Source organism: Atheta coriaria, unplaced genomic scaffold (assembly GCF_025399875.1).
Source record: "Atheta coriaria isolate IRGN ID8LTWV9N9 unplaced genomic scaffold, Caltech_Dcor_3.1 hic_scaffold_3_pilon, whole genome shotgun sequence".
Classification (NCBI taxonomy): domain Eukaryota; kingdom Metazoa; phylum Arthropoda; class Insecta; order Coleoptera; family Staphylinidae; genus Dalotia; species Dalotia coriaria.
In genome coordinates this window covers 4527814-4540694 of record NW_027045445.1, presented here as the reverse complement: position 1 = coordinate 4540694, position 12881 = coordinate 4527814, and the positions used below count along the sequence as shown (strand labels likewise).

Below are 12881 nucleotides of genomic sequence, written 5' to 3'. Positions count from 1 at the left end.
CGAGTGAAACGTCATAGCAACATACAACGCGCACAACACTAGTTATTATTAAACCGCTCAAGTGCTGTGTACTACACCGCGTATTGTCGGTATCAACAAGTGTTTTTGTACGGATTTCTCTTATCTGCGCGCGTTAAGTATTAAACATCTCGCCAGATTTATATATGTATACAATACACGCAATCGCTATCGATACACTGAGTACAGCCATTATCATCAATACGTTTTAATTAATTCTAAACTCATCCGACGCACAGTTGACTCGCCGAAGTGCTCAGCAAACAGCGCGTTCATTATTAATCGTAATTAAATAAATAATCGCTCGTTAATAATCAAAATGGTGCTGTCGAAGCCACTTCGCAATGCGTTCATTTCGTATTTGAGTAATTTATACGAAAATCCAATTCGTACCAAGGCGATTACATGGTAAATTATTTTCTTAAAAATATAAAAATGATAAATAAATGAGAAGAGCTCTTTTTAGCGCGGTTCTTTCAACCACAGGAAATTTAGTGTCTCAGCTCATCTCGGGCAACAAAAGCATCAATCAACAAAGTCTACTTGCCTACGGATTGTATGGGTATGTTTTACAATAATATTATTACAATGGCACTTGTGTTGTGTTGTAATAAACGAGTTTTATTTGTGATTATTTTCATGAGAGTCTAACGTCCGCTCCGACCACTTGTAAGGTTATTTGATTAGTACACAAACTCACCGCTAGTTGTCTCCACTTTCTGTACACAGCAGAAATTTAAACGTTTTTCAATTTTTAGGTTGATTTTCGGTGGAACCATCCCGCACTTCTACTACAAGTTCCTGGAACACCTCGTGCCTGAAGAGGCATCACTGATTTTCATCAAAAAGCTGGTAATTGATCGTCTTTTATTCACACCGTTGTATCAAGCGTTCAGTTTGTACATGCTCGCCCGATTGGAGCACAAAACACACGACGAAGCGCTCGCACAATTGTTTAAACTGTACTGGCCGATTCTATCTTCGAGCTGGAAGTATTTGACAATCTTACAGTTGATTAACATCACTGTGGTGCCACCTATGGTAAGCGAATGTTGTTTTCCTTGTTCTAATCTCTGTGATTTATCAAAATTTAATGTTTTAGTTGCGAGTGTTGACCATGAACTTGGTCGGCTTTTTCTGGGTCATTTACGTTGCGAATGTGCGACGTGAAGCGCAACAGAAAAAGGGAAACAAATCTGATTAATGAGATTATGATGACTGGTTGTAGATAGATAAGTTTTTAATTTTGTATAGCTTTATTAATGATGTACACATGCTGATCAGTTATATAATCCAAAAAACGTTACAATCACATTGAACATTTATTGTTGAATGTTGTTTGTTTTGGTTTAGCAGAGAGAGACTTTGTAAGTTTTCATATTTCATGCAGTACAACAGGTGTGTGATGAGTAAATTGATTAGTTTTTATTTGTGGCGGCCATTTTGTATCATTTCAATAAATATACATATGTTTTAGGAGTGTAGGCCTTCGATAATGTACGAATTTTAGCGTTATTTGTACTAAAAATTCTCGTCGCCTTCGAACCTCATAACAAACTGCTCCATTTTGTTTACAGCTATGCATTTAATTAATTAATTTAATAACAAACAGTCGAGAGATTGTAGAAATTGCACACAAACTAAACTAATCGTAATAAATTATTAGTTTACGTAAATAAATAAATAAATATTAGAAATATTAGAAATAATGTGAATGTAAATGACTTAGATTTGGTTGCAAAATGGTTAGACCATGACTAGATCTCGTTGTTAGCATTATGTGAGTTGTTATTGCGGATATGCACGAGTTGCGAAGCAATCCTGGGTTGGACGAGTTCAGAGATCATCTAGAGTGGGTAGGCGCTTGCTGGGCGATGGCGAGCGCGATTGGGACGATATGCTCAGCGATCTGGAAATGGTGCGATGCCGGGGATAGTAGGGGCTGCAGTGGCTGCTGCCGCTGCTGGCTGATGATGGGGACGACGACGGTGTCTGCCTGTGGTACGGTATTGGTCGCTTGCGTGCACTGCGCCCCGCATTGCGTTTTGTTACCAATGAATTGTTAGTCAGGTTGTTGTTAAGAGATTATTTATCTATATTGGGGAGGTTACAACTCAAAAACAAACAGAAAACATTGGATATTTTATTTTACATTTAGTTTTATGTCATTTGCACTTAAAAAATCAAAATTTTGACCTTGTATTATAAAATAATCATTATTTTAGGCATAAATTGAGGTTAAGTACCAAGATGGCCTCGATAACCTCCATTTTTAGCATTTTTGACAATAATTCACCGAAAAAAAACGAAATTTTTAATAATTTTGAGTTTTAACATACAAAACTAATTAGTAATTAGTAATATCCAATGTTTTTCAATGCAAATATCACTGCAAAACAATATTCATGCAACTTACCTCAAAATAAGTGAAAAGTGCGTTCGTACCAACAAAATATACTAAAAAAACTCAGTAAAATATCAAAAGCATACGGCATACAATGAAAAAGAAATTTTATTGGACTTACAACCTACTTAAAATTAAATTAATTAATTTCAGGACCATCAATAAACTGAACATGAACAAATTTGGTGTGTGGCTTACTGATACGCAACTACGACAAAATAAAATACTCTTAGTCCCTGGAAAAGAAACAAAAATGTAAAAAACGTTGAAATCATAATCAGAACCACGAAAACGTAAATACGAAAAGCGCGTGCAAAAGTGATATCGCTTTGCGAGCTTTACATGGAATTGCGCTGCAAAAAGCCTACCTTGTTATCCTTCTGCGATCGAGAAAGCTCGGAGAGCCATGGCGGCGTGGTATAGATGGCGAACGGGATCGTGATGATGCCGAACTGCTCGAGGAGCTGCGCGAACTACGCGAGCTGCGACTCCGGGAACGCGATCGCGAAGATTTTGAACTCGATGATGATGAGGACGAGGAACGGGAACCCCTTGAACTATATATCAAACATTAAAAATATTTAGGTTAACTTTTAGGTTAAAATCATTACCTAAATGATGATCTGGATGAACTGCGACTCTTTGAACGCGATTTGCGTTTGACAGGAGACTTGGACCTGCTCTTCGACTTACTCTTACTTGCTCCCTTCAATTCTTTATCTTTATTATCTTTATTTTCTTTAAATTTGTTATCAACCCTGCGATCCTGCACCTCTGGTGATTTTTCAATCGATTTCTTCGTAGGTTTTATTGTAACTTCCGGTGATTTTGTATTTTCACGCTGTGTGACTTTCGGAGGACTTTCAGCCTTGGCTTTGGGTATTTTCCTCTCCAACGCCTCACGAGCCTTCGCAGCCAAATCAGATTTCAGTAATCGTAGCATACGTAACTCCTTCTCGCGTTCTTCATCTTCATGATCACAATCCCGATCGGATTCTTCCTCATCGCTTGAAGACCTAAGTCGGACAACAGGTACCTGCGCACGTGGTGATTTTTTCTTAGATTTTGCCGATTCAGGACTCGTCGAAACTTGTCGTGTTACCACACTATCCTTATGATTCTCCGGACTTCTTGATCGATTTCTCATAGGAGGTGTACGTTGGCGCTCTTTATTTTCACGTTTTTGTGAATTCTGAGAGTTCTGGGAACGATCCCGCGTATGATTATTTGTATCCTGTCTATCGCTATGTGGTTTAACAAGTTTCTCTCTGGAAACATCACGTTTTCTAGATTTATCCACTGAACGATCACGATCCTCGTCTACGTTGATCAGATCTAGATGAATTTTTCTCTCTATCTCTATCTCGGCTGGAATCAGCTTTCCTGGAATTAGGTTTACCTCTGGGAGGAGACTTTGATCTTCTATTCTCACTCTCCGACTCAGACTTGGATACATTTTTAGCAGGTTTCACATTAACTGGAGATCTAGAAATGTTTCTATTCCTCGAAACCACAGGATCAGGAGATTTCGAAATTCTACGCTTTTCAGGTGATCTGGAAACCTTCCTTTGTTCCGGAGATCTAGATCTAGAAACTCTGCGTTTTTCAGGAGACTTAGAAACCTTCCTCCTCTCCGGCGATCTGGAAACTCTCCGCTTTTCGGGTGATCTCGACCGTTTCCTCTCCACAGACTTCCACCTTGGAGAAACACGCCTTCTATCCCTCTGCTCTCTCTCTCCACTCCTATCCACCTCACGCCGTCTATTCCTATCCTTATCAGGTGACCGATTATTGCGTCGTGCATCCACAACAGCATGTTCCTTCCTTCGATTATCTCTGTTGTCATACCTGCCTTCATTGCGGCGTTCGTTGTTGTTGGATCGATCGCGGCGCGTCTCCACGGAAGGCCGTCGATGTTTATCCACCGACTTGGATCGCTCACGCCGCCGCACTTCCTGCACCTTCTGCACAGCCAGCGGCGTTCGTGACCTGTTTCTGTTATTCCTCTCACGCTGAATTACTGAATCTTTATCCTTACGTTCGGGCGACGCGCGGCGTTTTGGACTACGGCGCTGGATATATTGTTGTTTCTCAGTCTTATCACGGTCACGCCTTGTATCTTTCAAGCGATCTTTGTGTGGTGGTGATCTCGTACGACTGCACGATTTGTACTTGTGTTCTGGTCGCTTGTTGGAGCGATCTCTTGACCGCGATTTACGTTCGCGTATTTTTTCTACAACTTCTTTAGATTTTTCTTTTATTTTCGGTTTCTCTGACTTGGATTTAGATCTTTTCTTCTCTGGTGAGCTGGACATATATAAAAACATGCAATAAAACTTTTAAAACACCAAAATGACAAAATTACCTATCACTTGAGCTGGATGATGATCGATTTCGCTTCTTCTTTGACGCCTTCTTTTTCTATGTAAAAATAATCACATTTTAGTTGAACAAACTCACTACAATCAACCAAATCAATGAAACTTTGGTTACAATTAGATTAGTAATAATAAATCACTGAGTTTATTTTAAGTCTTGATTGAGTTTGTAGTAGGCACACATCAAATTAATGTAAACATAGAGCAAGTGCAATTACGACGGTATTATATTACATGATACTGAGTTAAATTCATCGTAAAACAGTTGATTTTTAAGTCCCGCGAGAATTTAGCCGCTACAATCAGAAAGAGTCGGTATTTGGCAAGAGAGATAAGAGAGAATGCATGCATGCAGTCGAATTCTAGGCCCGCATGGCGGACCAAAGTACTTACAATAACAATTCACCAGTCTGGCTATCCTATTAATGAGCGCAAAAAGTTCAGAACAGAACAATCGTTGTTTTTACTGTTTTTAAAAAGAAAACAAACAAAATAGCAACACATGCAGCAATTAAATCGAAACGCAGTAGTAGTTAATACTCGCATCAAAAATTCAAATATAAAAAACAAACAAATTCATCTGTAATGGTTGATAGACAAAATTCACCTCAATGTGACCGTTCGCACAGATTTAATAAGCAAATGATGAGAGATAGAGAGAGGGTGTGATAAAACACTGCTGTAAACACCACACTCCTGTTAATTTTACACGCACTCACCTCTTTTTTACGCTTGCGTCGCTCCTTGCGTTTCTCATCCGCGCTGGACTCATCCTCGGTGCTGGAATCGCTCTCATCGCTGCTGCTCACCGACCGCTTGCGCTTCTTCTTGCGTTTCTTCTTATCCTTTCCGGACCTGCCCAACACAGAACGTACGCAGCGATTAGCCAACGACGCTGCCAATCAAAACACCGCGCGCGCTGAGCATTTGGGAGACTTATCCACTAGTTATTTACACACTGTACGTATGTATGTATATATATATATATATAGAAAAGAATGTAATGTAACAGTTGCGGTAGTAGTAGTAGCTAGACATTATTACGATCACTTTACCTGCACGTTTAGTGTGTTACCCACCAGCACTGGTACCGCAAGAAAACACGACCAAGATTACAATTAATTATAAATGGCGGCAACGTGTGTGAGGAGAGATTTTAAGGAAATAGAGGATAAAGGAACATGACAGAGTATAGAGAGATGAGTATGTACTTCATGAGAGAGTGACCAACTTACTTTTGAGGGGGCATTACAACGTGTGATTCGAAACAAGAGTAAAGCATAACCGAGACTGCGATATTGACGTGGAGATAAATTACCTTTCTTTCTTACGCTTCTTTGATTTCTTCTTCTTTTTTGTGGGTTCTTCACTTGAACTCCGACTGAAAGAATACAAAATTATATTAAACTTCGATGTTTTTAAATAATTTGAATAAAAATTTACCTCGTCTTGCGTTTTTAGGTTTCTTCGACGTGTCAGGTTCAGGACTCGGCGTGTGTACAATGTTATAACGTCCGCTGGCATCTTTATCGAGCGCGTTTTGTCGCTTCTTTTCTTGGGCGGCATTGGAGCGCGCCACATCTTCCTTCGCTTGCCGATCCGGATCAAAACTGCTGCCGTCGACAAAATACTCACTTATACCAAAAGCTTCACGTAGTTTTGCGTTTTTTCTTGTTGAGCTTCAGCCACTTGATGTGTCTCCGTAACACTGCAATCAAAACACAAAACATACAAAATGGCCGCCAAATTTTAACAAAAACATACTCCGCATCGTTAACTTTAATATTGCAGCACACCATCATGAATAAATCTCAAATATTGCACTTAAACTACAACATTACTACATTAACACATCGCGAGTGGAACAATGCGCGTCCGTGCATGGCACGCACCCGGCGCAAACAAATCGATAGCGCACGGAACAGCGGAGGGGTGATTCACCCTACCATTCACACATGGCGTCATGGTAAATCTACATTAATTCACCCCGTCACAACAAAAAAAATCAAATTTTCTTTGTGTTAAAATAGATTAAATTACCTGACAGATCGCATTGCCTTCTTGGACGAGTCAATCACACAAGTATCGCTTGCCTGCTCACAGTGGCAGTGACAACAACACCTGGTTAATGCCCGCGATGGAAGTAAAGGTGTTTGCAGGCGTTGTGCAACCACTTTGGGTCCCAGCGCTTGGCAAAACGCGCCGCGCCACAAACGCTCGAAAATCACGCGGTCATCAACAGTCGCGTACCGCCCCCGATTACCACCGCCGGCAGGTGGTGCTTGCCCACCACCAAAATACATTTTTCTTATTTAATTTAAATTTTATATATAATTATACAATATAATATTAATCACGTAAATTTTGGAAGACTTGGATTATTTTTATAGATATTAAGATTAAACTACATTTAAATGGAAGACATTGCGATTTTGCAATCGATTTCTCTATGGTCACATGGTTAAATGTTGATTTAATTAATTAAGAAGCACGTTGATGGACGCTGACATCCTCGAACGCACCGACGGCGACGTTCCCATCGCTACGACTAGAATCGCGACGCTTTTTGCGAAACTGTGAAGTGGCGCGCGCGCGTGCTGGGGGCGGGCAAAGGCACCCCGGTCGATAATACGCAACACAAACCGGAACTTCCGCCATCCGCCCCTGGTTATATAACACCCTCGCGCGGGAAATTCAATCTGCGCCTACATTAAGCCAATTTAACATCAAATCCAATCAAATTTACAACCTACTTATACTGGAAATATATTTCTAAGACTCACCAAGGTCTTCCCCATTGATCCACAGATTTCTCCACCTTGCCTTCGTGTGACATCAGCATATTTCTGTAATTATTCACTTTGTTGCTGATTGCTTCCTCTGAAAACCTGTAAAATCATTGTTTTCGTTAATATTTTATGGTTTTATTGTAAAATGTTGATTAACTTACTCTTGTTCTTCTAAAATATCCTGAAATTCAGCGCATTTCAGCTCGATTTTACGTTTTCTTTCATGGTCCAGTATTTCCTTGTTGGGTTGTTTGAAGGTTGAAGCTTCTAATGCTGCAATATCTTCTTCAGTCCTGTAGGTTTTCTCTTTTTCTTTGGGACGAACAAGGGCCCAGTTTCGCTGCACGTGTCCATTTGTACCGGAGCCCCGCGCCGTAGCCAAACCAATTCCATTATACATGCTTTCGCCGCTTTAGAGCTTTAGAAAGTAAGTTGTTTTATAAACTTTGTTTAAAACACTTTTATATCGATTTAAATTGAACTAGTTCTTTTATATAGGAACCGGTGTAATAATTTATAAATAATAAATTATAGTTCTCGATCAGATATGCATATGTATCGTATTTCATAAAATTTCAATATTTTTTTAGGTTATATGTTATTATTCGCGGCCATTGAGATTTGTGATTGTTTGCGTGGTTTTGTAATAATTTTATGCGGTATTCACTCACCTTATAAGCCAGTAAGTCACTAATATTTAACAATAATAAATAATGTTTAAGTAAACGCGAGTTAACGTTTATTCACTGTATGCACCTCTGCATTTCGTCTGATTTCGTCGCGCATTTGACAAGTGCTGTCAAAGCCAGCCATTCGTTATTGGGTTGCATAAACTACTTGATAGACAGCGCTGCTTGTCACAAATTTAATTCTTTTAAACTTTATTCTGTGTAATAATTAGTAATTAATTATATTAGTAATTGTAGAAGGTATTTTTACTTATTTGATTGCAATGATTCAGTTTATAAATAAAGTACAGTTTCTGTTAGCGTTTCAATTAATTATTTCATTACTTTTAATAAATAATACCCAAAAATACTTATTCAAAATATTATGAACAATATTTTTACATTCTTTGATTATTTATAGTTGAAAATGTATCCTTGCGTTGACTTTGAATAATCTAGAACGTAGTAGAATGCTTAGATATTCGTACATTCGATATTCGCAGTGAATAGTTTCTGTTTGTAAACAAACACAAGTTTTTTGCATAAATATCAGCGGTATAAAAGATAAAGATTAAAACATATACCTGCTTGAAATCACGCCACTTCTAACAGCATAAAAAACATTTCTAACTAAAATGTGCATCGCTGCGCCATCCAGTATTGTTTTAGAGAAGACAAAAGAAACGCCTCATAAAGCTGTTTGTTCAAACCAAATAAAATGTTTGGTTGAGTCAGTGAGCATGCATTTGTAGCAGTGAGATTACCTGCTATCAAACGGGTGGTACACTCGTGTCTGTGTGATGTGCACTTCACTCAGTAACACAGAAACACCCTGTGCCAATGAATGGACATTTTAACACCAAACTTTACAATTCTCCCATGGAGAAAGCCATAATATGCTCATTTATATTAATTTCTTCATTTCTTTCATTTTGCCCCTGAATACTCAAGAAAAATCAATTTCTATCACCAGTACAAATGTAAAAAGCACAATATCGCAATGTAAAGTCATTTTAACATAAATCATTAAAATTCCAACATGGAGGACGCCTTAATTTGTATATTTTCATTAATTTCTTCAATGTTTCTTTCATTTTGCACTTAAAAACCCATAAAAAAGCAATTTTCTACATCACTACGAATGTAAAAGAAGCAATTATGTATATATTGATTGCAATTTTATTCAAATTGTTGCCTTTTGGTATAGAAACTGAACATTGATTACAATTGCTGAATGTGTACAATTGGTACATTGAAATTGAGACTCCATTGAATATAATTCACCATGCGTATACTCATTGTCACAGTAAAACACTCACTTACATATTAACATCGAATGTGGAACGCAATCGAAACGCATTTGAATGAGATTAGCGGCGATTATACTTGCGCTGTATCCACAAGTGTTTGGCTGCAACAACTGAGTACCATACAAATATAAATTTATATCTTTATGTATAACAATAACATACTTATGATTAATAGCTCACTATCTGGTTGATTCGATAAAGAATTTACAATATTAATAAATATTAACAATAAATAGGACAAGACGACATTAATAATAAATCATTCGTGTGTGATACGCGCGTGAGAAATCATTATATTACAACAGCGCCGGCTTCAGCGCGACTCTCTGGTAACTCGGGGCATACACTCCACATATTCACCACCGGATCATAACATTCGACTGATGATATCGTGTACTGCGTACGGTAAAAATCTTCTTTGGTTTCAGAGCCGCCGATGACATAGAGTAAACCATCGACTGCGGCTACAGCTGGACGACTTCTTGCTACCAACATTTTTGGTACAGTCGTCCATTTATTCTATAAACATAACCAAAAAAATCATTTTTTTAAATTTTAATTAAAAAATATAAAGTTATACCTTTTTGAATGAATATCGCTCAACAGAATTCAAAACTTGATTTCTATTATCACCTCCAACAACATAAAGACAATTGTTTAACACTGCCACACCCATTTGTGAACGTGCAAGTGACATTGGTGGTAATGACCGCCATTCCTCCGTAGCAGGATTGTAACTCAATAAATCCTGAAGATATCGCTCGTTTTCTGAACATCCACCGACCATATAAATCAATCCCTCATAACTGACAACACCCATACTAAATCTCGGCTGAGGTAGAGTCCCGACCAGAGTCCAAACATCCAACTTTGGATTGTAGCATTCAATTGAACCATCTATACCATTACCACTCCATCCACCCATGGCGTAAAGATATCCATTTAATCCAGACAAACCAAACTCGCAGCGTGGCACGATCATAGTTGCAATCTCACTCCAGACATTGTCTTTCGGATCGAAACATTCGCCGCACGCCAGGCTATTTGACTCCTGCTCACCGCCAACGACGTAGATTTGTCCGTTTAGGGATGCTACGCCGGGGACAATGCGATTTACGGACATATCTGGTGCTTTACACCAAATTCTAAACAGAAAATGAATAAAAATCATTGAAATATGAATAAAAATACGTTTTAAACAAACTTTTTGGGTTGTTTTTGGTAGAAAATACAATTTCGATAATTTTCCCGTAGATAGTCATGATTTTAACTTATTTTAACAGAAGATAAAGAATGTATCACGGTCGCACATCGACTGTGAGTTTTATTATTCGTGCGGTCGCACTTAAACAAATCATCACAGTAATGCTCAAGTAACAAATCAAACCGAAATCGTTTTTTCGAGTATGAACGATAAAAGAAACGAAGGTCGAAATGGTTACATGCAATTAATTTGTTTGCGCAACCTCTAAAAATATTTCCGCAGACTCACCTTGAAGTACCACTTTTTTTGTGTTAAAATATAACGAGTGACAAAAATACAAAAATTACCTTTTGAATGTATCAAATCGTTGCACTGAAACATAATTATTCTCGCAGTTGCGATGAAAGTTGGGTTGTGGCTCGCGTTTTGATCCGCCAATGACATAGATGTCCTTCTTTGCGCACATTCGTGGTTTTACATTCAATGGCACCAAACATCCTTTACGCGTTGCTAAATCTTCATGGATTGATTTCAGAGCGACTTTAAGACTGCTATCGCCACAGGACATTATCGAACGTTCAATTAAATCTGTAATCATTTTAATTTTTGATGTGTTTTTGTGGTTTTATGTGAATTATTTTGTTTTTTCTTACTTAGGGAGAGTAATGGCAAGCGTACATGTTTCAAAATATCGAAAACATAACGTCGGCGTTGTAGTGGATCAGTGGTGACCCATCTGAGTGCGGCCTGAAACACTTGGCACTCCGAATCAACGCGGATGTACTCTGATGACAGGAACTTGATTATTTGTTCTTTAGGCAGCTCGTAGATCTCTTTCTCGTTCAAAATCTGTACAAAGTGCGCTTCGATATATTGCAGGGATGCGTTTGCTAGCATTTTACAGTTGTGTGCTTCAGCAAATCTAAAAAACAACAAAATTTTGTTGAGTTTTTATCTAAAAAGCTATTTTTCGGCTTTTTTCTTTAAATTTTTCTTACCTGTTAATTCCAATAGCATTAAAAGGATGTAATTCCCTAATCAAGAACTCTGAACATGCCACAACCACCTCATGAATCTCCAACATGTCAGCAGCGACAATCAGTTCTTGCACATTGTTCTGATTGATGGTCACCTCACCTGAATATATAAAATTGATCAATACCTGCAGGATGTGCGATGGTATTGCATGCAATTCCACAGAGGTTTGATTCTTCTCACACAGCTCACTTGTGAACATTGCATGAAAGTATGGACTGCTCGCAGCCAATACAGCTCGATGTGCCTACAAAATGTAAAAAAATTAATTAGTCAACCCTTTATACATGTAATAAACCACTATTAATACATACCTTAAATATTTTATCTTCTGCAATGATGTCCACATCACAGAAGCTCTCATCCAGCCTTAGACTATTCAGGTTGTTTAAAACTTTGATGGGATAATGCTCAGCTGAGTTGATAACATTGATGTTTTCTTTGGACCTTATGAAATTGTTGTTGTTGCATTTGTTTGAGGTTTTTAGGGGCGGCATTATATCCATTCCACACACAGCCGCGCACAGTCGAAGTAAGCGATAATTGCGATGAGGCTAATTGAACGCAGGCACAAACCAATTGCTTGTTGTATATGTATTTAGATAGAGACTGAGTAAACAAGACAACGCCTATGCAATGTAGTGCGAATGCAGGCGATCGTCAATTGTTCAATTGGACGCCGTTTGCATTTCACATTGCGCGCTCACATATTGCGTGTTTTCGCGCCGCGAAATTTGTTAATCCAAACAATTCGCGCGCTATTTATAGCGAATTATTGACCGTTACGTGCGGAATGCGAATGAAGCGAATCTTAAACTATGCAAATCGACTTTTTGGGAGGAAATCAGATGGTAACTGTCAGAGAGTAGGCAACACAATGTGCACGACGTTTTAAATCATATTTTGTGTTTATTTACTTATTTTAATATTTAGTTAATATTCTTTAACGCGTTTGATTTGAGTGTTTTTGTTTGCTTTTTTATTAAATAAAATAATCTGTTATTGTTTACATTTATTGCTATTTTCACCACATTAAAATGTCTTTCAATTTTTCAATCAAAAAGCAAAAAATTAA

General features: G+C 38.1%; 4 protein-coding genes across 5 annotated transcripts in view; 1 reads left to right on the top strand and 3 right to left on the bottom strand.

Moving 5' to 3' along the window:
- Positions 1–838, bottom strand: part of LOC135803553 (G-protein coupled receptor dmsr-1-like) — a 29614-nt gene extending 28776 nt beyond the window's left edge. The window contains exon 1 of one of the 2 annotated variants that reach the window (XM_065317201.1): positions 719–838. The gene's annotated coding sequence lies outside the window, so the exon portion shown is untranslated. The remainder of the gene's footprint in view (positions 1–718) is intronic. The other variant, XM_065317199.1, reaches the window with a different exon arrangement.
- LOC135803554 (peroxisomal membrane protein 2) lies at positions 61–1498 on the top strand. The gene is made up of 4 exons (XM_065317202.1): positions 61–426; positions 485–580; positions 777–1059; positions 1121–1498. Exons 1-4 carry the CDS (start codon positions 338–340, stop codon positions 1220–1222), a joined length of 570 nt encoding a protein of 189 aa, XP_065173274.1. The 5' UTR covers positions 61–337; the 3' UTR covers positions 1223–1498.
- LOC135803555 (serine/arginine repetitive matrix protein 2-like) lies at positions 1256–8399 on the bottom strand. The gene is given in 12 exon segments (XM_065317204.1): positions 1256–2044; positions 2791–2979; positions 3034–3839; positions 3841–4729; positions 4788–4843; positions 5520–5655; positions 6119–6183; positions 6239–6471; positions 6474–6508; positions 7584–7688; positions 7751–8007; positions 8261–8399. Coding segments are annotated over 11 exon segments (2943 nt in total). The 5' UTR covers positions 7990–8007; positions 8261–8399; the 3' UTR covers positions 1256–1854.
- A 1014-nt stretch (positions 8400–9413) lies between these two features.
- Positions 9414–12647, bottom strand: LOC135803790 (actin-binding protein IPP). Its single transcript, XM_065317484.1, has 6 exons — positions 12121–12647; positions 11770–12053; positions 11425–11693; positions 11119–11359; positions 10148–10712; positions 9414–10086 (listed from the first exon to the last, which is right to left on the bottom strand). Exons 1-6 carry the CDS (start codon positions 12310–12312, stop codon positions 9859–9861), a joined length of 1779 nt encoding a protein of 592 aa, XP_065173556.1. The 5' UTR covers positions 12313–12647; the 3' UTR covers positions 9414–9858.
- Positions 12648–12881: the final 234 nt, after the last annotated feature.